This window comes from Ovis aries, chromosome 7 (genome assembly GCF_016772045.2).
Source record: "Ovis aries strain OAR_USU_Benz2616 breed Rambouillet chromosome 7, ARS-UI_Ramb_v3.0, whole genome shotgun sequence".
Classification (NCBI taxonomy): Eukaryota; Metazoa; Chordata; class Mammalia; order Artiodactyla; family Bovidae; genus Ovis; species Ovis aries.
This window is the reverse complement of record NC_056060.1, coordinates 70,321,508-70,349,372: the sequence shown is the minus strand read 5'-3', so window position 1 is coordinate 70,349,372 and position 27,865 is coordinate 70,321,508. Positions and strand designations below refer to the sequence as shown.

At 36.0% G+C, this 27,865-nt stretch overlaps 1 protein-coding gene across 11 annotated transcripts in view; it reads right to left on the bottom strand.

The window, feature by feature from the left end:
* Positions 1 to 4,725: 4,725 nt before the first annotated feature.
* LRRC9 (leucine rich repeat containing 9) overlaps positions 4,726 to 27,865 on the bottom strand; it is a 140,271-nt gene continuing 117,131 nt past the window's right edge. For 6 of the 11 annotated variants that reach the window (XM_004011042.6, XM_060418118.1, XM_060418120.1 and 3 more), the window contains 4 exons: positions 26,381 to 26,521; positions 21,537 to 21,681; positions 19,406 to 19,574; positions 16,568 to 18,314 (listed from right to left, as the gene is read on the bottom strand). In XM_004011042.6, coding sequence (XP_004011091.4) covers positions 18,275 to 18,314; positions 19,406 to 19,574; positions 21,537 to 21,681; positions 26,381 to 26,521 — 495 coding nt within the window. In that variant the 3' untranslated portion in view covers positions 16,568 to 18,274. Of the gene's footprint in view, positions 5,502 to 16,567; positions 18,315 to 19,405; positions 19,575 to 21,536; positions 21,682 to 26,380; positions 26,522 to 27,865 lie in introns of those variants that run through there. The other 5 variants (XM_060418115.1, XM_060418119.1, XM_060418117.1 and 2 more) reach the window with 2 other exon arrangements.

The following is a 27,865-nucleotide window of genomic DNA, read 5'->3' as shown; positions in this document are numbered from 1 at the left end:
AACTAAACTAAATTATCATTGGAAAACTTCATTATTGACCACTTTTCCTAAAAGAGAGATTTCTGTCAATGTTAACATCGGGTAACATGTCACCTTTATCAGAGTTCATTAAGTGCCAACAATTTACTTTCTGAGGAATATCTCTTTAAGGTCAATTAAATAAAAATGTGAAAGCCAGTGTTGTTAGGATTTTTGCCACATAATAGTCCAATTATTTTATGTTTAGCCTCTTTGATTAAAAGCAGTGGTCAAAAGATTTGAAATCCTCAGAGGTGATTGTCAAGAAGGAGAAGTGCTGGAGCTACCCAGGCAGCAATCAGAAACAATTAGGAAAAATTTACCAAATGTTTCATTCTTTCTCTAGGTTGTATTGCAAATTACATTAAATATTTCAGGCTTATTGCATTTAAAAATAAAGTCTCCAACTAAGCAATTTTCAAGATAGTCAAAAGATATTGCTTAACATTTTCTTATTGCTATAGAAATGAAAAGGGTGATTGTCTATGTTGATTAGCTTGATGATTGCTTTAGGAAGAATTTGACAGTTCTAGTAACATTCCCATTATAATTTACAGTCTATGAAGAAGAATTGAATACTACCTTGAGCGTCAGGAGAGTTTAAAGCTTCCTTTTCATCTGATAATTTTATTCTACTACTTTAACATAAAGAGGGGATCTTTGTCATGTATTTTTTAATGCATATATAATTTATTTTTATCTTGATTCTTTAAAACTATTCTCAGTTAGATCAAGTAGAAAATATATAGCATAATAAATATACCAGAATATTTATTGATACTTACTATGTGCAGATCCTTTTTTGCGCTAGTCAGTTTTGCAAATAGAAAGATATAAAGAAGCATCATTTAATGTCAAAGGACTCAACCGTTTACTCAATAGAAAATTCACAAGGCAAAAGAACAAACAAAACTTAGAGCCAGTTACATTTCGGTCATGATAAGTTGAGTGTGGCTGATACTATTTCATTTTCTTATACATAAATGCTGAAATAGAATCTATTTCTACCTAACACCATAAACTGTGGGAAGTTAGGAAAGTGGTCCCACAATAATATTTTATGTTTAGAAAAGAAAGGTTATAATTGAGTGGAATTATATTACATTTAGAAATGTATAGGAAAATGTTTAAATACCAAGAAGACTTACATATTGGAAATGCATAGAAAAATGTTTAAATGCCAAGAAGGCCTACATATTGTCATTTTTTTATGGACCTCCTGACTTGAAGGCTGAATTTTTAATTGTGTTGCTGCTGCTGCTGCTGCTAAGTCGCTTCAGTCGTGTCCGACTCTGTGCAACCTCACAGACAGCAGCCCACCAGGCTCCCCCGTCCCTGGGATTCTCCAGGCAAGAACACCGGAGTGGGTTGCCATTTCCCTCTCCAATGCATGAAAGTGAAAAGTGAAAGTGAAGTCACTGAATCGTGTCCAACTCTCAGCGACCCCATGGACTGTAGCCTACCAGGCTCCTCCGTCCATGGGATTATCCAGGCAAGAGTACTGGAGTGGGGTGCCATTGTTAAAATAGTTTAAACCAGTCCAAAATGTACTAGTGTAAAGTGAAAGTCGCTCAATCGTGTCCAACTCTTTGCGAGCCCATGGACTATATAGTCCATGGAATTCTCCAGGCCAAAATACTGGAATGGGTAGCCTTTCCCTTCTCCAGGGGATCTTCCCAACCCAGGGAGGGAACCCAGGTTTCCCACATTGCAGGCAGATTCTTTGCCAGCTGAGCCACAAGGGGTTTCTCTTAAATTACCAAACAACATAAGATTCAGTGATAGGATTCAATTAAATGGCATTCTCATTTATTTATTCATGAAAGCCATTAGTAAACATGTATTATGTGTTTATAAGGTGATAAATCTTAGAGAATTAGTGATACAAAGAAGGATAACAATACCACCCATCACAGCTCCTTCTGTTGAGAGTGCTGGTGTAATGAAAAAGTATATAATCCCCTTGTAAAAAAATAATTAGTGATATTTATCAACACTTCTATAAAAAGTACATAACTTTTAGCTGATTAATACCTTCCTATGGAAAATATTCCAGAGAAGGCAATGGCACCCCACTCCAGTACTCTTGCCTGGAAAATCCCATGGACGGGGGAGCCTGGTGGGGTCGCACAGAGTCGGACACGACTGAGCGACTTCTCTTTCACTTTTCACCTTCATGTATTGGAGAAGGCAATGGCAACCCACTCCAGTGTTCTTGCCTGGAGAATACCAGGGATGGGGGAGCCTGGTGGTCTGCCATCTATGGGGTCGCACAGAGTTGGACATGACTGAAGCGACTTAGCAGCAGCAGCAGCATGGAAAATATTCAACAGAAGAAAAAGGATTTATATCTGTATGTGTTTATTGCATATTTCTTGTGATACAAAATTGGAAACAATTTGAATATTCAAAGGTATGATTAACAAAATATTTCTCTTTAGTTTAATATAATTCAAACATTAAAATGCTAATTGTGCTCTAAAATGGAAAATGCTTAGATTTATAATGTGAAAACAAAAGTTATGTAAAGTGTAATTCTGTACAAATATACAAGTGAGAAAACACTTAGATTTTAAAAATGATAGTTATATTAGCATGGTGGTGTTTTAGATGATCATTTCAATGTTTGTTTTGGAAGCACTGTATATTATTTTAAAAATAATTAATATTTTAATGTATAAAAGTATTCCCAAGCTGGAGCCCTTGTGCATTGATGATTGGAATATAAAACGGTGCAGCTGCTGTGAAAAACAATATGGTGGTTCCTCAGAAAAATTAAATTTGGAATGACCATATGATTCAGAAATTCTGTTTCTGGGTATAGTCCCAAAATAATTGGAGACAGGGACTTGAACAGATACTTTTACAATAGTGTTCATAACAGCATTATTTCACAATAGCCAGAAGGTAGAAACAAACCAAATGTCCATCAATAGATGAATGGATAGGCAAAATATGTTCTGTAAGTAAAATGGAATATTATTACAATGGAATATCAGTTTTTCAAGGTGAAAAGAGTTCTAGATAGATGGTTGTGCAACACTGTAAGTGTACTTAATGCCACTGGCACTGTACAATTAAATATGGTTCAGATGGTAAATTTTATGTATTTTTCACCACAATTAAAAAATTAAAATGGTTAAAATGGTAAATTTCATGTTGTATATTTTACTACAATGAAAACTTTTTAAAAAGTGGTCCCAGGTTATGAATGGATTCCTAGATATGTATCTGAAGTTGAAAAGAGAGTTAGTTTGTAGAGTTAGTAGATTTAAGACTACATGACAATAAAAAAATGAAGTACATAATGTAGTTGGAAAAATAATTTTTAAAATGAACATCACCAAATTCTACGCAGTATTATTCTCAAATTAATGATTTGAAATCTATCCTGCTTATTTGTCATACTTTTCTAAGTGCATGTATGTTGGTAGTTTACAAAAATGTAATTGTGAGACCAAAATGAGCTTTGAATGCTCAGTCACAATTTTAGAGGTGAAAGAGATGCTTGTGTTAGAGGTGAAAAACCAGGGGTACAGAGAACTTAAGATCCTATAGATAGATAGTGGCTGACATGACTAGAATGGATGCCTTTACTTTTTGTGCTGTGCTAAGTCACTTCAGTTGCGTCTGATTCTTTACTTTTATGACAGTGTTACTTAAACTTTATACTATGTCAAGCAAGCCAGATTCTAATCTTTTTTTAAAAAGTTAATTTTATGAAACATTCAGTTATTTATTTTCTACTAGGAAATTCTTATATCAAACATGAATTTCCTATGTGCTGTGTGCTAAGTCGCTCCAGTCATGTTTGACGCTTTGCAACTCTATGGACTGTAACCCACCAGGCTCCTCTGTCCATGGGATTCTCTAGGCAAGAATACTGGAATGGATTGCCATGCCGTCCTCCAGTGGATCTTCCCAACCCAGGGATTGAACCTGAGTCCCTTTTGTCTCCTGCACTGGCAGGTGGGTTCTTTACCACTAGTGCCACATGGGAGGCCCAGGAAATTCTTATATCAGACATGAATTTCCTATGGTATAGCTTAAATCTAAGTCTTTACTTCTGCTTTTGACTTATTCAAGCAATTGTTAACTTCACAACTTTTCGCAAGCCTAGTTCCTTTGATGCTTAGAGAAGATGCATTTCCTTTACTTTTAAAACTAATCTACTTTTTGAACTTTTTTTTAGTGCTTCATATTTTATGAATTGATGCCCAAATATCCTTTCTACTTCCCTGATAGGAAGAGAGGGAATTACGTTTTTCCAAATTACTCTTTGTAGGACTCAAAATAGAGACAGTATTATCTTCTAGATCTTTTGTACTATGCTTGGGACACTTCTGGTTGCAATGAGAGAAACTGAACCCCTAAAAGGATTTATTGGACTTCCCTGATGGTTTAGAAGGTAAAGAATCTGACTTCAATGCAGGGGAACCAGGTTTGATCCCTGGCTTGGGAAGATCCCCTGGAGAAGAGAATGGCTACCCACTCCAGTATTCTTGCCTGGAGAATTCCATGGTGAGGGGAGCCTGGTGGACTGCGGTCCATGGAGTCACAAAGAATTATACATAACTGAGTGACTTTCACTTTCACTTACTCACTTTCAAAAAGATTTATTGGCTTATATAATTGAGAAGTCCCAGGGTAGATCTTAAGGAAAGACTGCAACCAGAGACTCAAATACCACTGTCAAGACTTTATCCATCTCTTGGTTTGCTTAATTTTATTCTTCAAATAGATTTTCTCCTAGTGGCAAACAAATACCTTCAGAGGCTTCAGACTCACATCCTCGTGGTTAAGCAATTGATGTGGAGGAAATAAAGAGCTCTCTCTTATTGTCTGTATCTCAATTTCAGGTCCTATGTACCCACCCCTATGATCAGCAGCCCCAGTAGTAACAGATAGAGTCAAGGAGCAGTTCCCAAAGGAATCTGAAGAAAGGGGTGGGGGGAAGTAATTACCTGGGTAGACAAAAGGAATAATGCTCATAGTCTACTATACCCACTTTAAAGTATGTTCAGTTAGTTCAGTTGCTCATTCATGTCCTACTCTTTGCAACCCATGGATTGAAGCACGCCAGGCTTCCCTGTCCATCACCAACTCCCAGAGCTTGCTCAAAATCATTTCTATCCAACCATCTCATTCTCCGTCGCTCCCTTCTTCTCCTGCTTTCAATCTTTCGCAGCATCAGGGTCTTTTCCAGTGAGTAAGTTCTTCACATCAGGTGGCCAAATTATTGGAGCTTCAGCTTCAGCATCAGTCCTTCCAAAGAATGTTCAGAACTGATTTCCTTTAAGGTTGACTGGTTTGATCTCCTTGCAGTCCAAGGGACTCTCAAGAGTCTTCTCCAACACCACAGTTCAAAAGCATCAATTCTTCAGTTCTTCGGTGCTCAGCTTTCTTTATGGTCCACCTCTCATATCCATACATAAGTTGTGCTTAGTTGCTCTGCCATGTCAGACTCTTTGTAACCCCCTGGACTGTAGAGAATTTAAAGTGGTGAATTTAAGTATGGTTCCTTTTTCATCTTAATGTATTTAATAGATTGAAATTCTAGAGATTATTCTTCTATGCCCTCTCCTCCGTTATACTGATACTAAAGGACTTTGCAGTGACCTTCTAATATAACTCATTCAAAACCAGTTCCTGCCTTCATTTTTTATCCTCCATTTTATGCTATTCCCTAAGATCTACATTTCTTCTTTGCTTTCTTTCTCAATTATCACTGAGTCATATTTGTCTGCTAAAATTTGAATATAAAAGTCCTTCGCATCTCTTTTCTGGTAATGTTCCTGAATCAGTTAGGAATAGGTTGACCTTCATATAACAGATAAATCATAGTGACAATTGTTTAATAAGGTATAAATTTATTTCTCTGCCATATAGAATAGATCTGGGTTTAGGTGTTCCAGGATTAGTATGGCAGACATTACTTTGCCGACAAATGTCTGTCTAGTCAAAGCTATGGTTTTTCCAGTAGAAATGTGTGGATGTGAAAGTTGGACCATAAAGAAAGCTGAATGCTGAAGAATTGGTGCTTTTGAACTGTGGTGTTGGGAGAAGACCCTTGAAAATCCTCTGGATTGCAAGGAGATCCAACCAGTCCAGCCTAAAGGAAATGAGTCCTGGGTATTTATAAGAAGGACTGATATTGAAGCTGAAACTCCAATACTTTGACCACCTGATGGGAAGAGCTGACTCATTTGAAAAGACCCTGATATTGGGAAAGATTGAAGGCAGGAGGAGAAGGTGACGACAGAGGATGAGATGGTTAGATGGCATCACTGACTCAATGGACATGAGTTTGGGTAAACTCTGGGAGTTGGTGATGGACAGGGAGGCCTGGCATGCTGTGGTTCATTGGGTCGCAAAGAGTCAGACACGACTGAGTGACTGAACTGAACTATACAATTCTCTTGGCTATATTTCTCTAAAATTGTAAATCATGTATAACTATCACCTCAGATACTATAAATCATTGAAAATAAAACTTTTCATTTACTCTGATCACTAAAACAGGAAAGTATGTCAATACATTTAATAATAGTTTTCTCAAAATACAGAAAACAAATCTGATTGTTCTCCAGCTAACTAAAAAAATATATTCCCAAGTATCATATCCTATGAGTTGTATGTTATCTAGATTAGCTTTCTTTTTCAAGTTTTTGTAATTGTACACTTGCACCTTTGCCACTAACTTTAAGTTCAGTTCAGTTCAGTCGCTCAGTCGTGTCCGACTCTTCGCGACCCCATGAATCGCAGCACGCCAGGCCTCCCTGTCCATCACCATCTCCCGGAGTTCACTCAGACTCACGTCTATCGAGTCCGTGATGCCATCCAGCCATCTCATCCTCTGTCATCCCCTTCTCCTCCTTCCCCAAATCCCTCCCAGCATCAGAGTCTTTTCCAATGAGTCAGCTCTTCGCATGAGGTGTCCAAAGTACTGGAGTTTCAGCTTTAGCATCATTCCTTCCAAAGAAATCCCAGGGTTGATCTCCTTCAGAATGGACTGGTTGGATCTCCTTGCAGTCCAAGGGACTCTGAGGAGTCTTCTCCAACACCGCAGTTCAAAAGCATCAATTCTTCAGTGCTCAGCTTTTTTCACAGTCCATTTCTCACATCCATACATGACCACAGGAAAAACCATAGCCTTGACTAGATGGACCTAGTCGGCAAAGTAATGTCTCTGCTTTTGAATATACTATCTAGGTTGGTCATAACTTTTCCTCCAAGGAGTAAGCGTCTTTTAATTTCATGGCTGCAGTCACCATCTGCAGTGATTTTGGAGCCCCCCAAAATAGGCTTTTTGGTTTTGGAGGATAGGAAGTTTGACATAGATAGTGTCCTGAATGCTACAGACCACAGTATTAAATTGCTACAATTATATGAGACCTATATGTTGTAGTTTTACTTGTATGTATCTGTGTACGTTTATCTGGTGTTGGGGCCATCCCAAAATATGCTTCAGTGGGATATATACTATTTTGAATTAAAGTTACTTAAAAAAAATGAGCCATGCAAGAGGGACACATTTACCTCTCCTCTGTTTCTCTGAAGGTAGGAAATAAATTTCCCATGTTAAATGTGCCCTCCCTGTACCAGAAGGGAGTTCAGGGCCTAGAGCTTTTATAAAGAAGCCTTGTTACTTCTTTACTAACTTACTACCCAAGTCTAAACTTTGCTTAAATTCCTTACTAATTAAGAACCTAAGCCTGAGTTTGTCCTGTCAAATCCTCACAAATTTTCTTCATGTAAAAGACATACAAAAACTACCTGCTTTTGGTTACTCTGAGCATCATTTTATGATCTGTGTGCATGAAATTAAGTTGCTTTTTCTACTGTTATCTGTCGTGTGTAAATTTTATTATTAGTCCAGCCATAAGAACTCAGGAGGCGTAGTAGGGGAAATTTTGCCCTTGTCCCCAAAGACAGTTGTATGTATACATTAAATTCACAGATGTACACTATGCTGTTGCTTAAAACACCAATGTTGGCAATTTAAAGACTATTTTGTTACTAATAATGGCTTAATATCTAAAACTGAACAGAGTTTGTCACAAGGTAAATTAACCAGGGAAATATGCCAATTTTGACTTCATTTCCATCCTATTGAATGACTGCATTCATTCTCTTTAGATTTCAAGCTCTTCATTCTACTGTTCCTCAACACTCTTTATAGAATTCCAGCTTGCTTTCTACCTATCTTTTAACAGTTTAACATAGATGGCTGGATCAAGTCCATTGTTCCAATTGTATGTAGCTTAAAAAGCTCTGCAGTATTTACTCTTTCCATTGTATCTGGCTTCCCTGAGTGCTCTGCTCACTGCATTTTACTCCTGTTCTCTCTGTTTTCTAAACCCATTTATGCCTATTCTTTCTGAAGACATTTGTTCGTCTGGGCACTCAAATTGACTTCTCCCCATTTTGTTTTCTTAACTAAAAATGTACCATTAAGGTTGATTGAAATCATTTAAGGAACTTCATAAAAAAGTGAAAGGCCATAGGAAAGTAGGCTACCAGTGTTAGTAAATATGTTTTCAGCCACACTGATAGGATGAAATAATAAATAATTGGAAACTTTAAAATGTTATTGATATTTTTTTTTACAGATTAGTTTTTTTTTGGTTATTCTTTGAGAAACATATTTGTAAAACATTTGAGGGCAGGGACGGAATGGGGGGCATTATGTTATAATTAAAGATAAGACAAATAGTAGAGCTAAACTACTAAAATTATTTAAAACATTTTAATGTTTTACAGTAAGCTAGATGTAAAACATACAGGTCCATAATGAAAATCCATAGTTTTAAACCACATGATCTTAATTATTTTCTATTTAAAGTACAGATATTGTTATTTAAAAATAAATGTAACCATAATGGTTTGCAAATCTATAATCTATAAATGATTCATTTAAGATTATCACTGACCTCTTTTCCTACTTGCAACGTTCAAAAATGGAACTCTGTTGGTAAGACATACTTTAAACATTTGGAAATTCATTAGAATCATAAAATTAAAAACTGGAAGAAAATGTACAACATTATTTGTGAAAAATACTTCACATCCATTTTCATTTTGTTTGATCAAAATGAAATTAATCTTTGAAAATTATCAAAATGTCATTCCAATGGATTTTTATTCAGAGCATTTTAGAAATAAATACTCTTATTTTTAGTGATACAATATAGGGAAAATTATTCTAATTTTAAAATTAGCATTTCAGAATCACTAGCATTTTATATGGAAATGATGCAGATGATTTGCTTTTGTTTTTGAATTTGCTTTTTTATTTACCTAATAATAGATTACATGTGAATAATAAATAATTTGATTTCAGGCAATTAACACTTTCAAAGCGACTTTTAATTTCCTTTGAATGTATTATTCTATTTTTAGGTTACAGGATTTTATGTTTTTGCTATAAAATCATTTATTTTACTTTAAGGAAAAATCATCACTAAAACAAAATTTTGAGTTAAAAAATGCACAAATTGGGCCAGAGAAATATCTTTTCTGTAGTTAACAAAATAATTTTATCCATAAATCAAAGAAAAAGAGGAATAATATAATATTTAAATTCATATTTTTATAAGATTAAAAACTTCAGAAATAAAATAGTAATAAAATAACTATGTACTTTTGCTGCCCTAGTTCCAAAAGGCAACTGAAAACTAAAACTGCAATTTGGTATAGTTTTTTTCTTTAAAATACTTCAATAATGTGGGTGTATCTAGAGGGTTTTATGCTAAGTGAAATAAGTCAGGTAGAAACAGAAAAATACCATATAATCTCATTTATATGTAGAATCTAAAAAAAACCAAAATGAAAACAGATTCATAGATACAAATAATGGGTAGTTGCTAGAGGGGGAGGCAGATAGGAGAAAAGGGTGAAAAAGGTGAAATAGATTTAAAGGTACAAGCTTCTAGCTGTAAATTAAATAAACCAAGTGATGTAATATACAGCATAAGGAATATGGTCAATAATATTGTTAATAATTTTGTATGGGGACAAATGGTCACAAATCTTATAGTGGCAAACATTTCATAGTGTATGTCAATGTCAAATTGCTATGTAGTACACCCAAAACTAAACATAATATTGTACATCACCTATATTTCAATTTTCTAAAAAAGAAACAAACTTTCAATAATAGAAGAAAGTATAGAGAGATGATGGCTTCCCTTATAGCTCAGTTGGTAAAGAATCTGCCTGCAGTGCAGGAGACGCCAGTTCAATTCCTGGGTCAGAAAGATTCACTGGGGAAGGGATAGACTACCTGAGAGGGTAACAAGCAGAAATCCTGGGTCGGAAAGATCCCTGGAGAAGGGGTAGGCAACAGGCAGGAAGGCCAGGCTATGGTTTTTTCTGTGGTCAGCTATGGATGTGAGAGATGGACTGTGAAGAAGGCTGAGCGCCAAAGAATTGATGCTTTTGAACTGTGGTGTTGGAGAAGACTCTTGAGAGTCCCTTGGACTGCAAGGAGATCCAACCAGTCCATTCTGAAGGAGATCAGTCCTGGGATTTCTTTGGAAGGAATGATGCTAAAGCTGAAACTCTAGTACTTTGGATACCTCCTGTGAAGAGTTGACTCATTGGAAAAGACGTTGATGCTGGGAGAGATTGGGGGCAGGAGGAGAAGGGGACGACAGAGGATGAGATGGCTGGATGACATCACTGACTCGATGGATGTGAGTCTGAGTGAATTCTGGGAGTTGGTGATGGACAGGGAGGCCTGGCGTGCTGCGATTCATGGGGTTGCAAAGAGTCGGACACGACTGAGCGAGTGAATTGAACTGAACTGATACAAAATTAAAAGGTTTCTCTTAAAATTCTGTGTTGCCATAATGACACTTGAACTTAACTTTTCTCAAACCTTGCGCTAACCAATGCATTTTTCTTATGGAAATGTTTGTCTTAAGCTATGTTAATGAAACTATATATCTGCTTTAGAACTTGCCTTTCTTCAAAATGGTTCCACCTAAGACTAACTTTTTTCTTTTCTCAAACCTTGGGCTGATAATAGTTCAGCAAACCAGTATTCATATCAATTGTTTTATGGCTGGGGGATGACACATCTCTTGCCATCCTATCTGAAAAATGCATATTGTGGGAGAGGGGACTGGTGAAACTCCCTCAGCCTTGAGGTGTCCCTCTTATCTGATTAATAGCTTTCTAACAGACACAACAGCCGTGAAATTAAAAGATGCATACTCCTTAGAAGGAAAATTATGACCAAACTAGACAGCATATTAAAAAGCAGACATTACTTTGTCAACAAAGGTCCGTTTAGTCAAGTCTAGTCAAGTTTTTCCAGTAGTCATGTATGGATGTGAAAGTTGGACTATAAAGAAAGCTGAGCGCTGAAGAATTGATGCTTTTGAACTGTGGTGTTGGAGAAGACTCTTGAGAGTCCCTTGGACTGCAAGGAGATCCAACCAGTCCATCCCAAAGGGGATCAGTCCTGAGTGTTCATTGAAAGGACTGATGTTGAAGCTGAAACTCCAATACTTTGGCCACCTGATGGGAAGAGCTGACTCATTGGAAAAGACCCTGATGCTGGGAGAGACTGAGGGCAGGAGGAGAAGGGGATGACAGAGGATGAGATGGCTGGATGGCATCATCGACTTGATGGACATGAGTTTGGGTAAACTCCAGGAGTTGGTGATGGACAGGGAGGCATGGCATGCTGTGGTCCATGGGGTCGCAAAGAGTCAGAAACGACTGAGGGACTGAACTGAACTCAACTGAACAGACATAAAACATCTTGTTAAAGAGTAGCAGGGGGGCACCCTTTCTGCCCCCCTTCTGATGTCTATGTCAGAAGCTTTGTCTATCTCTTTTATACTGTATTAAAACTTTATTACACAAAAGCTCTGAGTGATCAAGCCTCGTCACTGGCCCCGGATTGAAATCCTCCACTTTGGAGGCCAAGAATCCTGGCGTCTTTCATGGCTCAGCAACAACTTTTCATACCCACTCCAGTATTGTTGGGCTTCCCTTGTGGCTCAGCTGGTAAAGAATCCTGCCTGCAATGTGGAAGACCTGGGTTTGATCCCTGGGTCGGGAAGATCCCCTGAAGAAGGGAAAGGCTACCCACTCCAGTATTCGGGCCTGGAGAATTCCATGGACTGTATAGTCCATGGGTCTGCAAAGAGTTGGATGCAACTGAGTGACTTTCACTTTCACTTCACAGAGATGAACAAGAAAAATAGTTAAAAGGAGGTCATCCAAAAGTCTAAGTTTTATAGCAGAGTAATTTTTTAAAAGTCAGCCAGTTTCTATACCAAAACAAACCAATATTAAATTCATTGACTAATTAAGAGAACTCAGACACAAGTGCTTGCTTCTACTCTTATAAAATTATAATTTACTTCTTTTTATGTAACATTTAATTGGAGCTAAGAGCCTACAGCATGACTAAATAGTAAGAGCTAATGTTTTAAAACATTAAACACTTCTCATAGTGTATGATAGCTTATGAGTAAATAGTGAAATGACATGTTACTTAAATATAATGACTACTTTAAAACTAGTCATGCATGCCTGCAAACACACACACACACAGAGCCACACTAAATATTCTATGCAAGGGTATGTTCACAACCATAGTTAGTTTTGTGTAAGCAGTAGAAAATAAAGTAAATAATAAAGTTCTAATTAACATTTACAGTCAATCTTCATAAAAGTCAGAAGATTACTTCATAAAAATCAGATCACTTCAACATCTATATACTGTTCAGCAATGCAGGTTCCTTGCCTATAGTTAAAAGGCCCTAATTTTTTGCTTTTCAGATTGTTTGTAGAATTGTCCTTTAATGTAAAACGAATAATATAATTATGCATTTGACTGCACTCAAACTTATCAAGACATTTGCTAGGGGGTAAAGAACTAATTTTGGAGTAGCCATCATGGTCAACAAAACAGTCCAAAATGCAATACTTGGATGCAATCTCAAAAATGACAGAATGATCTCTGTTCTTTTCCAAGGCAAACCATTCAGTATCACAGTAATCCAAGTCTATGCCCCAACCAGTAATGCTGAAGAAGCTGAAGTCGAGTGGTTCTATGAAGACCTACAAGACCTTTTAGAACTAACACCAAAAAAAGATGTCCTTTTCATTATAGGGGACTGGAATGCAAAAGTAGGAAGTCAAGAAACACCTGGAGTAACAGGCAAATTTGGCCTTGGAATGCAGAATGAAGCAGGGCAAAGACTAATAGAGTTTTGCCAAGAAAATGCACTGGTCATAGTAAACACCCTCTTCCAACAACACAAGAGAAGACTCTACACATGGACATCACCAGATGGTCAACACCGAAATCAGATTAATTATATTCTTTGCAGCCAAAGATGGTGAAGCTTTATACAGTCTACAAAAACAAGACCTGGAGCTGACTGTGGCTCAGATCATGAACTCCTTACTACCAAATTCAGACTTACAGTGAAGAAAGTAGGGAAAACCACTAGACCATTGAGGTATGACCTAAATCAAATCCCTTATGATTACACAGTGGAAGTGAGGAATAGATTTAAGGGGCTAGATCTGATAGATAGAGTACCTGATGAACTATGGATTGAAGTTCGTGACATTGTACAGGAGACAGGGATCAAGACCATCCCCATGGAAAAGAAATGCAAAAAAGCAAAATGGCTGTCTGGGGAGGCCTTACAAATAGCTGTGAAAAGAAGAGAGGCGAAAAGCAAAGGAGAAAAGGAAAGATATGAGCATCTTAATTCAGAGTTCCAAAGAATAGCAAGAAGAGATAAGAAAGCCTTCTTCAGCGATCAGTGCAAAGAAATAGAGGAAAACAACAGAATGGGAAAGACTAGAGATCTCTTCAAGAAAGTTAGAGATACCAAGGGAATATTTCATGCAAAGATGTGCTCGATAAAGGACAGAAATGGTATGGACCTAACAGAAACAGAAGATATTAAGAAAAGGTGGCAAGAATACACAGAAGAACTGTACAAAAAAGATCTTCATGATCCATATAATCACGATGGTGGGATCACTCATCTAGAGCTAGACATCCTGGAATGTGAAGTCAAGTGGGCCTTAGAAAGCATCAATACGAACAAAGCTAGTGGAGGTGATGAATTCCAGTTGAGCTGTTTCAAATCCTGAAAGATGATGCTGTGAAAGTGCTGCCCTCAATATGCCAGCAAATTTGGAAAACTCAGCAGTGGACACAGGACTGGAAAAGGTCAGTTTTCATTTCAATCCCAAAGAAAGGCAATGTCAAAGAATGCTCAAACTGCCACACAATTGCACTCATCTCATATGCTAGTAAAGTAATGCTCAAAATTCTCCAAGCCAGGCTTCAGCAATACATGAACTGTGAACTTCCTGATGTTCAAGCTGGTTTTAGAAAAGGCAGAGGAACCAGAGATCAAATTGCCAACATCTGCTGGATCATGGAAAAAGCAAGAGAGTTCCAGAAAAACATCTATTTGTGCTTTATTGAGTATGCCAAAGCCTTTGACTGTGTGGATCACAATAAACTGTGGAAAATTCTTCAAAAGATGAGAATACCAAACCACCTAACCTGCCTCTTGAGAAATCTGTATGCAAGTTATGAAGCAACAGTTAGAACTGGACATGGTACAACAGACTGGTTCCAAATAGGAAAAGGAGTATGTCAAGGCTGTATATTGTCACCCTGCATATTTAACTTCTATGCAGAGTACATCATGAGAAACGCTGTACTGGAAGAAACACAAGCTGGAATCAAGATTTCCAGGAGAAATATCAATAACCTCAGATATGCAGATGACACCACCCTTATGGCAGAAAGTGAAGAGGAGCTAAAAAGCCTCTTGATGAAAGTGAAAGTGGAGAGTGAGAAAGTTGGCTTAAAGTTCAACATTCAGAAAACAAAGATCATGGCATCTGGTCCCATCACTTCATGGCAAATAGATGGGGAGACAGTGGAAACAGTGTCAGACTTTATTTTGGGGGGCTCCAAAATCACTGCAGATGGTGATTGCAGCCATGAAATTAAAAGACGCTTACTCCTTGGAAGAAAAGTTATGACCAGCCTAGATAGCATATTCAAAAGCAGAGACAACGCTTTGCCGACTAAGGTCCATCTAGTCAAGGCTATGGTTTTTCCTGTGGTCATGTATGGATGTGAGAGTTGGACTGAGAAGAAGGCTGAGCGCCAAAGAATTGATGCTTTTGAACTGTGGAGTTGGAGAAGACTCTTGAGAGTCCCTTGGACTGCAAGGAGATCCAACCAGTCCATTCTGAAGGAGATCAACCCTGGGATTTCTTTGGAAGGAATGATGCTAAAGCTGAAACTCCAGTACTTGCGCCACCTCATGTGAAGAGCTGAATCATTGGAAAAGACTTTGATGCTGGGAGGGATTGGGTGCAGGAGGAGAAGGGGACGACAGAGGATGAGATGGCTGGATGGCATCACGGACTCGATGGACGTGAGTCTGAGTGAACTCCGGGAGTTGGTGATGGACAGGGAGGCCTGGCGTGCTGCAATTCATGGGGTCGCAGAGTCAGATACGACTGAGCGACTGAACTGAACTCAACTACAAGAACTAATTATACTGTAGAATTTAAACATTTTCCCTAAGCTATATACACTGAAAGAAAATGAATAGTTTTCAGTTTCTACACACATTAGGGCTCAACAACAGCTGATTAAACAGCACATTAGGAATGGTTACATGTCAATTCATCTGCAATAATTGAAAAAGCAATGAATTTAGAGTTGAAAGAATATAGAATTTGGTGTGATATCTTTTCCTGATAAGGCCATGTTTTTAAAAAATCTATGAATGTAGACAGTGCATGTTGTATCTACTTCATAAGCTATTAGGATTTTTGTTATTTGTTGTTTAGTCACTAAACTGCTTTGCAACCCCATGGATTATATAGTCCACCAGGCTCCTTTGTCCATGGGATTTCCTAGGCAAGAATACTGGAGTGGGTTGACATTTCCTTCTCCAGCGATGTTCCCAACCCAGGGATCAAACCTGAGTCTCCTGCATTGGCAGACAGATTCTTTATCACTGAGCCACTAGGGAAGCCAAAGATATGGACTAATGGTTTATAAAAATAAGTACTACTTGCTTGTTTTAATTGGTGGTGAAGTGTATTATGAATAATGTAAAATTTCACAGTTGATTTACTTAAAAAACATCATTAGAGCAGATCTAAAGCAGATCTGTAAAAACATCTCTCATGTTCAATCATATTTTCATTTTTTTTTGTTGAATAGGAAGGGGATGAAGTTATAAATATTGCTTTAAGAACTTCACATAGCCAACACCTTAACCTGTCTGGGCAATCCTAGGGGAGTATTTTGTATCATCATCTCCTTTCATGGTAGAATAATCTTCAGAACTACTATGCCAATTATCTTAGTAATCATCCCCTCATTGCTTTCATATGGAATTATTTATTTATATTAAAATGTTCTTAAGGTTGAGTCAGTGTCTATTTCTGTACAGCACCCAGAAATGCCTAAATATGTTTGTTATTATTCTCAGTGTTTGTTACTATTAAATTATTACAAATTTACTTTCAGGAAGAAATTCAGATTTAATTAAAATGTTATAATAAAAATATCTCAATTGAACAGTGTGTTCATAAAAAATCAAATGGTAGATCTCAATATATTAGAAATGCATAGAAAAAATGGCTAAGAAAAAAAAATTTCAAACATTAAGTGGATGCTGAATAAGATATGTTTTTCCTGCTTTATACTTTTCTACTCTTCTAAATTTTTCTCCAGTGAAAACCTGTTTTTCCCATTCAGTTTATTTACAAAGACACTTTTTACTATAAAAGTAGAATATACTGAGCATTTCACTTACACATAATCATGAGAGGAAGAAAAAGCAAATGATGTCAAGTTAGTAGCAAATAATAATGAGCAGATACTTATCACAACACTAGTGAAAGCAGTTTTCAAAACTAAAGGGTGACAAAGACATCTTCTGGACATCTTAAGAACTGCATAGTTCCTTTCTAAACAAAGGATCTTATTTGTACCTTAGAGTAATAGTTTAAACACCATGCATTAAGAAGGGTAAAATCAATCTATATTAGGTTTGAAATTTTAAATATTACATGATTAAGTTACAAACATACAGCATTTAAAGAAGACACAAAATTATTGCATGCACATTGGAATTTCCAAAATATCCTTAAAACTATTTCCAGATAGATTATAAAATACAAATATTTCAGTAAAAATACTTTATTTTCATGTAAGGAACACATAAAATAATATGAAAATTATATGCAATGTTGAACTGCTACCTGAAAACTTTAAACAGAATACTTCATGAATCATGGAACCTTTTGATATAAAAATATGATTGGCAATTTAATCATTAAAAGAACTGTGTTTAATAAATTCAAAACCACATTTGATTGAGTTGAGATTTGTCCTAGTAGTCTGCAATATAATTATTTTAGAAAAATTATTTCCAGTGAAATATGAGTCCAAATTTTAAATGTGTCCACTCATTTTGAACATCTGTTTACTTAGCCTACAACTTATTTGTAAAATTATATCACTATGGGCACATTTAATGAATTTTATATATGAAATAGTATTCTTTTATTCCTGTAGCATGAGTTGCACTCATAGTTAGCCATCTTCAGGAAGTATTATTGATGCTTATGATTTACATCTCTAAAATAATTCTTAGGACAAACCCCATTTAATGCTATTTAAAAAAATATATAGTCCTAAAAAAACTAATCTGTAGTTCAACTAACAATACTCAACCTGATTTAAGAATAGTTGTGTTTGGTAAGAAATGTATGCTTTAGTTTTAGATAAGCCTAAATGGATAGATATTCTACAAATGAAAACATACTTATTTCCTAAAATTACCTTTGCTTAGTATCTGTATATATCAAGTCAAAATGAGATTTTACAACTAAATGCTTCCAATAACAGGACTAAATATTTGATTCTTTGGACTTCATTTTATGTCCCTTGTATCTTTTCAAATTGTTGTATATTTCATGATTTTTCTAACATAGAAAATCAAATGAATAAGGTAACTGTAAAGAAAGTTTAAGAGAGGTGATATTAAAGAAAAGTCACCAAGGATGATAGAGATTATCTTCATATGGAACTGAACTGCTTCAGTAACATAAGTAATGTGATTATCTTATATATATATTTTTTATCACCAACACTGTCTGCTAGTTTTTGCACAACTTCTAAGCGGAAATAGGTTTCTTGGTGTATATTCAGTTCTCTAGGCAGTTACATTCGATTTGATCTTGGAAAGTGGCTGCCAGGAATTCTGTCAGAAACAAAATATTTATGAGTTAAGCAGTGGTGACAATTTCTTAATGGATCAGCTAAGTTAAGGTAATTCTGAAGTAAATAATTTTTGTATTTTATATGAGTACAATTACAAAAAGACACCACAAGAGAGAAAAAATATCATGTTTTTGACTAACTGTAAGGTTATCGTGGGGATAACCCATTGATATAAAAATATGATATCAACATAAAGTGAAGTGCAAGTCGCTGTCATGTCCAACTCTTTGCAACCCCATGGACTGTAGCCTGCCAGGCTCCTCTGTACATGGAATTCTTCAGGCCAGAATACTGGAGTGAATTGCCATTCCCTTCTCCAGGGGATCTTCCCAACCAGGAATTGAACTGGGGACTCCTGCACTGCAGATTATCAGCTGAGCTACCAGGGAAGCCCGTGATATCAACATAGTATACTCAGTAAATATATACTTAGTGGGACATGCCTGATTATAGCAGGGAAGTCAGTACAGCAAGAGCCAGGCTTAATAGGTGTTCCAGAGATTGGCTACAAAGAAGCTAGAGGGCAAATATTAACTGGAAATCTGGGTGGATAGGTTTTGAGCAGCAGAGTGAAATCTTAATAAGAATATCAGGTTCTTAGGCCTTCAGCTGGCCTCTAAGGACTAGGATCCAAACTGGAGGAGGGGCAAGTGGGAATTACAAGAAGTCTGAAGAATTTACATAATTCTCAGCCTTTGTGATTTCAGAGTAGAATTTATCTGTTGTTCAAAATATAAATGAACTGCTTTGCATATTCAGTAAGTAGAAATGACTTGGGAGATAATACCATTGAAAGTGGTTCCCATAGTTGTTTCAATGTTCCCTCACATAAGTACAAGGCGAGCACTATTCTACCTTGAAAGCCATTTCTGTTTGAATTATGATGTATATGCTGGATTTTGAGAAAGATTCGGTGAATGTGAGAGAATAAGCCTTATGCTGACAGTCTTCCCCCAGCTCACAGAGTAAATACATAATAGTATATAACAATATTTCCTATTTCTATACATGATTAGCAAATTTGGGAGGTTTTATGATGAGAAGTGATATTAAAACACAGAATAGCTTTACCTTCCCTCGTCCTGGTTGCTCTGGTACATCTGTGCACTTGGAGATGCCATATTCTGATGCGATAAAAGAGATGGAGAGAGATTTATCCCTCTGAGTTGCCGAAAAGCTATTTCTGCATGGATGCTCCGAGGACTATTTGTTAGAATCCCTGCATTCTTGTTTTTTTTGTCTGTAATTAGGAATTATGAAACAATTATGAAACAACATTAATAAAATAAATTAATAAGCTATGGTTGTCCTTCAATTGACTGTATGCTATACACATTTCATAGCATGAATTAAAAATTTTAAATAAAAGTTAAAATTGGAATATATTTCTAGTACTTAAATGCTGTTTAAAATTTTCTGAGTTAGTGAATCAATTTGATACTTTCTTGGTAATTCTAAAAAATACAAATATCCAGAGCTGTGTGCTGTAAATAAATATATAGATAAAGTGACCATACTTCTCAAGCAAAAATTGGGGTAATATACTCAGAAAAGAGGAAAAAAATAGGACTTTTCCAGAAAATCCTAAAAAGTAGTTGCACAATGAATCTTAAAGATACCTCAGGAAAAAATTATGGAAATGAATCCAGGGTTGAACTAATCCCCAACCTCCCCCCCCAAAAAAAGAAGATATTGAAGACATTCCTGAGGATGATAGTGATGAAACTGTACTCTTAAGGAGGCTAATAACAATTTGTTATATCCAGTTTTACTGATAGTTATGTCTTCTGGACAAAAGCATTAAAATTCTCACTATGATTAAATCTTAAACCTATAAGGAAGTAGAAGTATAAAGAATAAGTTAAAAAATAACATCTTAGACTAAATTATATTGGATTTTTAAAAATTGAATTTCTTTTAAGAATAACTCCATAGAGAGATCTACTATTCTTAGTAGGTTTTTAGATCATTTTATCATTATTGTGATACTCAGTTTTAGAATTTTATTGTCTAACAGTAGTCTGAGGCAAAGTGGGATGTTAAAAAGAATGGAAGAGGTGAGCCCTCAGGGACTGCAGCACACCAGGTCTCCCTGTGCCTTCTTATCTCCGGGAGTTTCCCCAAGTTCGTGTCCATTGAGTCGGTGATGCTATTTAACCATCTCATCCTCTGCTGACCTCTTCTCCTTTTGCCTTCAGTCTTTCCCAGCATGAGGGTCTTTTCCAATAAGTCAGCTCTTTGCAATCAGGTGGCCAAAGTATTGGAGCTTCAGCTTCACCATCAGTCCTTCCAATGAGTATTCAGGGTTGATTTCCTTTAGGAATGACTGGTTTGATCTCCTTGCAGTCCAAGGGACTCTCAAGAGTCTTCTCCAACATCATAGTTTGAAAGCATCAATTCTTCGGTGCTCAGCCTCCTTTACGGTCCAACTCTCATGTCCATACATGACTACTGTAAAGACCATAACTTTGACTATACAGACCTTTGTTGGCAAAGTGATATCTCTGCTTTTTAATACACTATCTAGTTTTGTCATAGCTTTCCTTCCAAGAAGCAAGATCTAGCTACCCCCAATTTCATAAAAATGATAGCCAGCCAACATCTGGAATTAGGCAAAAGGCTTCATCTAGGCCTGAATGCAAATGTAATAATAGAATGAACCACTTCCATGCCTTGACCTTTTAATATACTCCCTTCCTTTACAGAGCTACCTCTTGAAACACTTCCCTACTACTAGCTTCATGAATATATAGAATAATATTGTGGTTTCAAGGATGAAGTTTGACCTCTTTGTAAGACACACTTTAAGCACCAAGAGTCTGTTATTATGAATATTTTTAAACCTCTACTTTTAGCAGAATGCACTATAGGTTTTAGTAGTCATTTGCTATGAAATACACAAAATAGAATAAAAGCTTTGAAAGGAAATCCCAAGAAAAATCCAGTAAGTATCACAAAGTTCAAATTGCAAGCAAATCTTTAACTACAACATATTAGTAGTTGAGTAGAACCAAAAAATACTACAGATTCTTTGAAATCAGAATGATCACATGAAACTTGAACACAAATTCACTTTTAGGAAGTGTAAATCTGTAAATTCAAAATATACAATTTTAAGTAGTATTAGAAATCAAAGTGAGATTTTTGTATCAAATGGAGTATTTTTTTTTTTTTAACATTCATTCAGAACCTCTCAAAATACCTTCAACTTCAGGAGTTAAAGTGAAGTCAGATCCCAAGTAATGGCTAAATCCACCAGGCAGAATTACATTTGTTATCTTTATGGGAGGAGCTTTCAGTTGGCTAAACGATGCACCATCCACAGGAGAGCTGGTAACAGGAATAAACTACATGATAAAAATAAAAGTTAAGAACACCTTGCCTCTAAAACTCAGATCAATAGGCTTTAGCCTTACCACAAGCCCCATTTGAAATTCAACTTAAAATTTTTTAGGTCAGAAATTGAATGGTTGCCTAAACTCAGAGTTGGTAGAGAGGCAAAAAAGGTGAAACAGACAGACTTTGAGGTCCTTAACCCCCCATCAGAACCTTATTATTTCTTTCAGACTGCACTACAATTTAATGTGATGGCGCCTCCCCATTCCAAAGGGTCCTAACATGGTAAGTGTAAAATTAGAAAAATGAGAATTAAGCCTTTCCTCTTTTGTAGTATCTTTTTTTCTGAACAGGAGTTTCTGGATGGTAAGAGTTGTATCTTCTACATCTTTGTGCTCCTCACACTACCTCTTCAATTGTCTTGCAGTTAATTAGTTTTTCAAAAACAATTAAATAAAGTGGGGACTAAGAAAAGCATTTGGCCTCCCAGGCGGTGCAGTGGTAAAGAACCTGCCTGTCAATGCAAGAGACATAAGATGTGCGGGTTCGATCCCTGAGTTGGTAAGATCCCCTGGAGGAGGGCATGGCAACCCACTAGGGAGGAGTCTTGTCTGAAGAATCCCATGGACCTAGAGGAGTCTGGTGGGCTATAGTCCGTGGGGTTGAAAAGAGTTGGACGCGAATGAAACGACTTAACACAAGAAAAGCATCTTACAACAATCACTTTTAGTGAGTGCACTAACCCTCTAAACAGTGTTTACATTTTGTTAATTGAGAATTAAAGTGAAAGTGAAAGTGTTAGTTGTTCAGTACAACTCTGCGACCCCATGGACTATAGCCCACCAGCCTCCTCTGCACACCGGATTTCCGAATTAAGAGGTTTGTAAAAGAGCTTCAGGAATCAACAAATGGAAGAGAGGGGTATTATAAACTGGACACTATTGGTTTCCCTAGAAATGTATGCCTACTATGTCTTTAGTAAGACTTACCTTGTTTATACTTTAAAAAAATATGAATTCTGAAATATGATTCAATTTATTTAGAGATATAGGCTTATGCATTTGTGTAAAATTACACATTTCCCTCATATTTCAGTGAAAGTGAAAAGTGAAAGTGAAGTCGCTCAGTCATGTCCGACTCTTTGCAGCCCCATAGACTGTAGCCTACCAGGCTCCTCTGTCCATGGGATTTTCCAGGCAATAGTACTGGAGTGGATTGCCATTTCCTTCTCCAGGGGATCTTCCCAACCCAGGGCTCGAACGCAGGTCTCCTGCATTGTAGACAGACGCTTTACCATCTGAGCCACCATATTTCAGTAAATGTAACCAAAATGCAGCTTTGTAATGAGCACTAAGGTATCAAGCCTTTAGTAAAGCAGATCCCAAATTCCCTAACTAATTCTTTCATTGGAGTTTCTTCCCATCACTAATCTAGAAAGCTGTCAAATTTCTTCTGAAACCAAAGCACCAAAATGTTATGGTTTAATGGGCAACTTTACATTTTATTTATTCCCTCTTTATTTGCTGTTAAAAAAAAAAGAACAGCAGCAACTAAAACAAAGGAAAATACATTAGAATGAGCTGATAAACTTGAAAAATATTCTAGTGTCTTCTGAACAGCTAAATGAAATAATAACTCAATTTTGTTCTGGATAGGAAAATAAAAATTATTATTGCATCTTAAAAAATAGATTTATCTGAAATAAAGACTTCAAATGCTCCCTTTATTTTACTAATCATATATAAATGAATATTAAAAACCTAACTTTTAAATAAAATATATATATAGGATAAATGGAAAGATATTTTTTCCATTCTTACATATGGCACTAATTCAAATAGCAAGAATAGGTATCTAGAATCACTGAAAACAAATCATAGTATGCTGCTGCTGCTAAGTCGCTTCAGTTGTGTCCGAATCTGTGCGACCCCATAGATGGCAGCCCACCAGGCTCCCCCGTCCCTGGGACTCTCCAGGCAAGAACACTGGAGTGGGGTGCCACTGCCTTCTTCAATGCATGAAAGTGCAAAGTGAAAGTGAAGTCGCTCAGTTGTGTCCGACTCTTAGCGACCCCATGGACTGCAGCCTACCAGGCTCCTCCACCCATGGGATTTTCCAGGCAAGAGTACTGGAGTGGGGTGCCATTGCCTTCTCCAAAATCATCGTATACACTGGGGGAAATGTTAGTTCACTATATGATAAATAGAAAAGAAGCAAACAAGAAAAACTTTTAGTGAAATACACATCCATCAATGACTAAAATTTGAGTTTATGTCTTTTTTTGCTATATTAAACCAATTACAAATATATATGAAAACTGATATCTTTGAAGTTGCTCTGAGTGATTTCTTCATAAGGAACTTAGTATTTAGGAAGTTATATGGAATTTTAAAAATGTAGCCAGCATTACCTTAAAATAGAATTTATAAAATTTAATGTTACAATTCATATAGATCTCTCACTAGAGGCCTCACATATGTGGTATGGTAGATAGCATAATGCTACCCCCACCAAGATGTCCACATCCCAATCTCCAAAACTTGTGAATGCTTTTTGTGGCATAATGGACTGTACAGATATAATTAAATTAAGGATTTTGAGATGGGGAGATTATGCCGTATTAACTAGGTAGGCCCATTACAATCACAAACATCCTTATAACAGTGGAGAGAAGATGTTATGATGGAAGCTGAGGCCAAAGTTATGCTATTTGTTGGAAGAGGGCCACGAGCCAAGGGATGCAGATAGCCTCTAGAAGGCTGAAAGGCAAAGACCAAATTCTCTTGAGCTTCCAGAAGATATTGCAGCCCTGCCAATACTTGTGCTTTTAGCTCTACAGGACTAATTTTTGGACTTAGAACCTCTAGAATTTTAAGGTAATAAATTTGTGTTGTCTGAAGATACTAAAATTGAGGTAATTTGTTATAACAGGAAACTAAAGTTTTGTTTAGTTTTTTACTTCTGGAAGCAAGAAGTGACTTGCTTATGGAATATAAAAGAAAGGGAAAGGAAGCTTAAATCTTTGGACTAAATTTTCTTTGTTCTCTTTTTAAAGATTAGAGACTGTGACAATAATTTTGGTAGATGGCATTTAGATGGTGCTCTCAACTGTATCATATAGATTAGTAGCTAACACTGTTTTTCACAAAGCATACTTCATAGAAAAACTTTTGTAGATATAACCTGTATATGAACCAATTTCCTTTGCCTAATATAGATAATCTTTATTAACATTGTACAACGGTAAGTTTCACAGGTCTCTACAGTTATTTCGATCTGTAATAGAATCCCCTTGGTTAATAAAAAAAAGTCCAGGAAATAATAAGAATTAGATCTGTAATCTTTTTATAATACTTTAAAAGATTTTAAAACATAAAGTACATGTGCCCACCCATCTTTGGATGAAGGGCCAAGGCCTTTTCTGTAAGGAAGTATCCTTTGACTGGTATTTTGTCTGACTGATAAAGCCACAACAATTTCCAGTTTGGTTTCATTAAAGTAACAAGAATTCAACAACATATGGAGAAAATCTGAACACAAGAAACTGCCTAGATTTTTAAAAATTTCCCCACATATTTTATCTGACTTGTTATAATTCTCTCCCTTATTTTGCAGTTTTTTTTTTCCTCCCAACCTAATTTGACATTATTTGTGTATGTGTATAGTTCATCTTTATCCAGATTCTGCAGAGGATCTCATTTGGTTTTCAAAGAAACATGGAAATAATAATTTAAAATTTGTACTTGTATATCTATTTATTTAAAATAAAAGATTGGCATAAGTTTTGAAAAAACATAGCCAACTTTTAATAAATCTGATTCTGTTGCTGAAGGCATAGTTAGTTAGAGAGGAGCCTACTACTATTAAGTGCTAGGAATTGGTTAGTTTGTTTTATAGAGGGAATGGAGAGTATGGGGTAAGCCAGTGAGATAAGTGAAAGCATCTACAGTAGTCTTATCTCTTTCCTCTTCAATTAACTTTTAAAAGTAATCTTTGTTCACTGACTAATGCCCTTGCTCTCTGGCTTTCACTTACATTAGAGGTTTACTTACATTTCATTGACCCACCCTAGTCCAGGTCCTCATAATTTCTCTCTTGGATTATCCTAAAAAACCTCTTAGTTGATTTCTCTGCCTCTAGGCTCTTCTTCCTTAAACTTTGCAAAGGCACAGCTCTAATAATATTACTTCTTTGCTCAAAAACCTTAGCTTTTCTGTGTTAAATTTAGTCTTTTAAAGATGGCTATGAAAAATCCTGGTGGTCAATGATAGAATTGCCAAATGATATGCTTCTGTGGCTTCTTTCCTCTCTAACCTCTTCCCTATCAAAAGTCAGATATCCAAACTTTTTCCATTTAGGAGATAGAAAGGGAAAGAGTTTTATTGTTAGTCACAGTTTATAAGAATGCTTTGTTATAGTTTCTTAACTTCTAGCAGCACCTGACATATGGAGCAAGAGGCACACAGTTTTAAATAACTCGCTCTACATTAAAGTATGCTTTTAGAATAAGGAGCTTTCCTAGTTTCTATGTATGTGTATGTGCTCTATTCACCAGATCAAGCTGCTTTTGATAATAATCATTAAATACATGCTAAAGTAGTCTACAGAAGCATCATACACTAGATTTAAACTTTAAGTAAAAATCATAACATAATGTTCATCTACTACTAATTTATATATTTTAAAAGGAAAAGTGTAAATAATTATTACCGAATTTTTCTTTGCTTGTAGTTCAGAGAAGTGAAATTCAGCTTTTGCCCTATCATCTGAATTCACAGGAATTCCATCTAACATCTGTAAGTTAGGCAGTCGAAATATAAGCACGTGGCGATGTAGCATTTTTCTACAAATCTGAATAAAGTTAAAAAATGACAATTCATTCCTTAAAAAAGCTCTTTATTTCAAAGATTAACCTTTATAGAGAAGGATATTTAGCACAGACAGCAAAGATGACAGGTAACAGCTAATATATAGTATTAAATGATACAAACTCCCTTTTTAAAAATTTCTCAATTTTCTGTTATGCTAAATGAAGATAAGAGCTTTTTTTTTTTTTTAAAACCAAAGCTACCATGTGGAGGTTTAGTTTCTTTGAAGAGTATATGATATTGTTCATTAACTACAGGCAACCCCAACTCATGAATAGGATTATATTATAAAAGTTTACTTATAAGTAATTAGTTTGAAACTTAAAATTTCCCATAGGTACTATTCAATTTAATTCAATGCATATCTGTTGAACTGTATGAATCATCACTTCATAGTGTTAACCTACTCTAAAATTACTTGCATATATGCATGAGAAAGTATGTAAAAGAGTTAACATAGTTGGTTTGAGGCTGTTAACTTTAGAAGGATCTGTTTGCAAGGGTAAGTTTTAACAAGTGTTTGGTACTTGCATTTTGGAAGATTTCCCACCATTCCTTAAGTGATAAAGGTAATTCATTATACCTAAACTACTTTTACAAACAGTAGGATTCTTGTTCAATCTGCTTTCCTTCTGAGGTCCTGGAATTTTTATATGTGATAGGCAGAGGGTAACTATGTGACAAGCCTCCAAAAAAATCCTTGAAATCCATTAAATCTAATGGGATTTCTTGGTCAGAAAATAACATATTTGTTATTGGGTGAAGAGTGTACACTGTGACTCCCTCACGTGAGGAAAAAAGCATAAGGAACCTTGCACATGGATTCCTTGACTCTGCTTATGTTTTTTTTCCTTCATCACCTGGCTTTGTATCCTCATTATGTCACAGTAATAAACCTTTGGCCATGAGTACAACTATATGCTAAGTCCTATGACTTTTAGCAAATCTTCTAGCAAATCTCTGAATATGGATATGATCTGGGGGACTGACAACACAGAAGATGTATGCGGCACTGTTTGTGATTGAAAGGAAGGAAGAAAGAAACATTATCAAAAGGGAATAAATAATCTATTTTTTTAATGTAGTAGATACATATATATTAATGAAGAGTGATGTCTAAGTCATAAACTGAGTTTAAAAAATAACCACATTCTAGGCCACAAAGCAAGTTTCATAAAACCAAAGAATGTATAAACTGTCTCTTCTGATTAAAATATAGCAACACTAGAAATAAATGACAAAGAGATAACTAAAAATATATAATAGGTTTGAAATTATCATACTTCAATAATTCACAGTTAAAAAAAGAAATCTTTTGTAAAGTAGA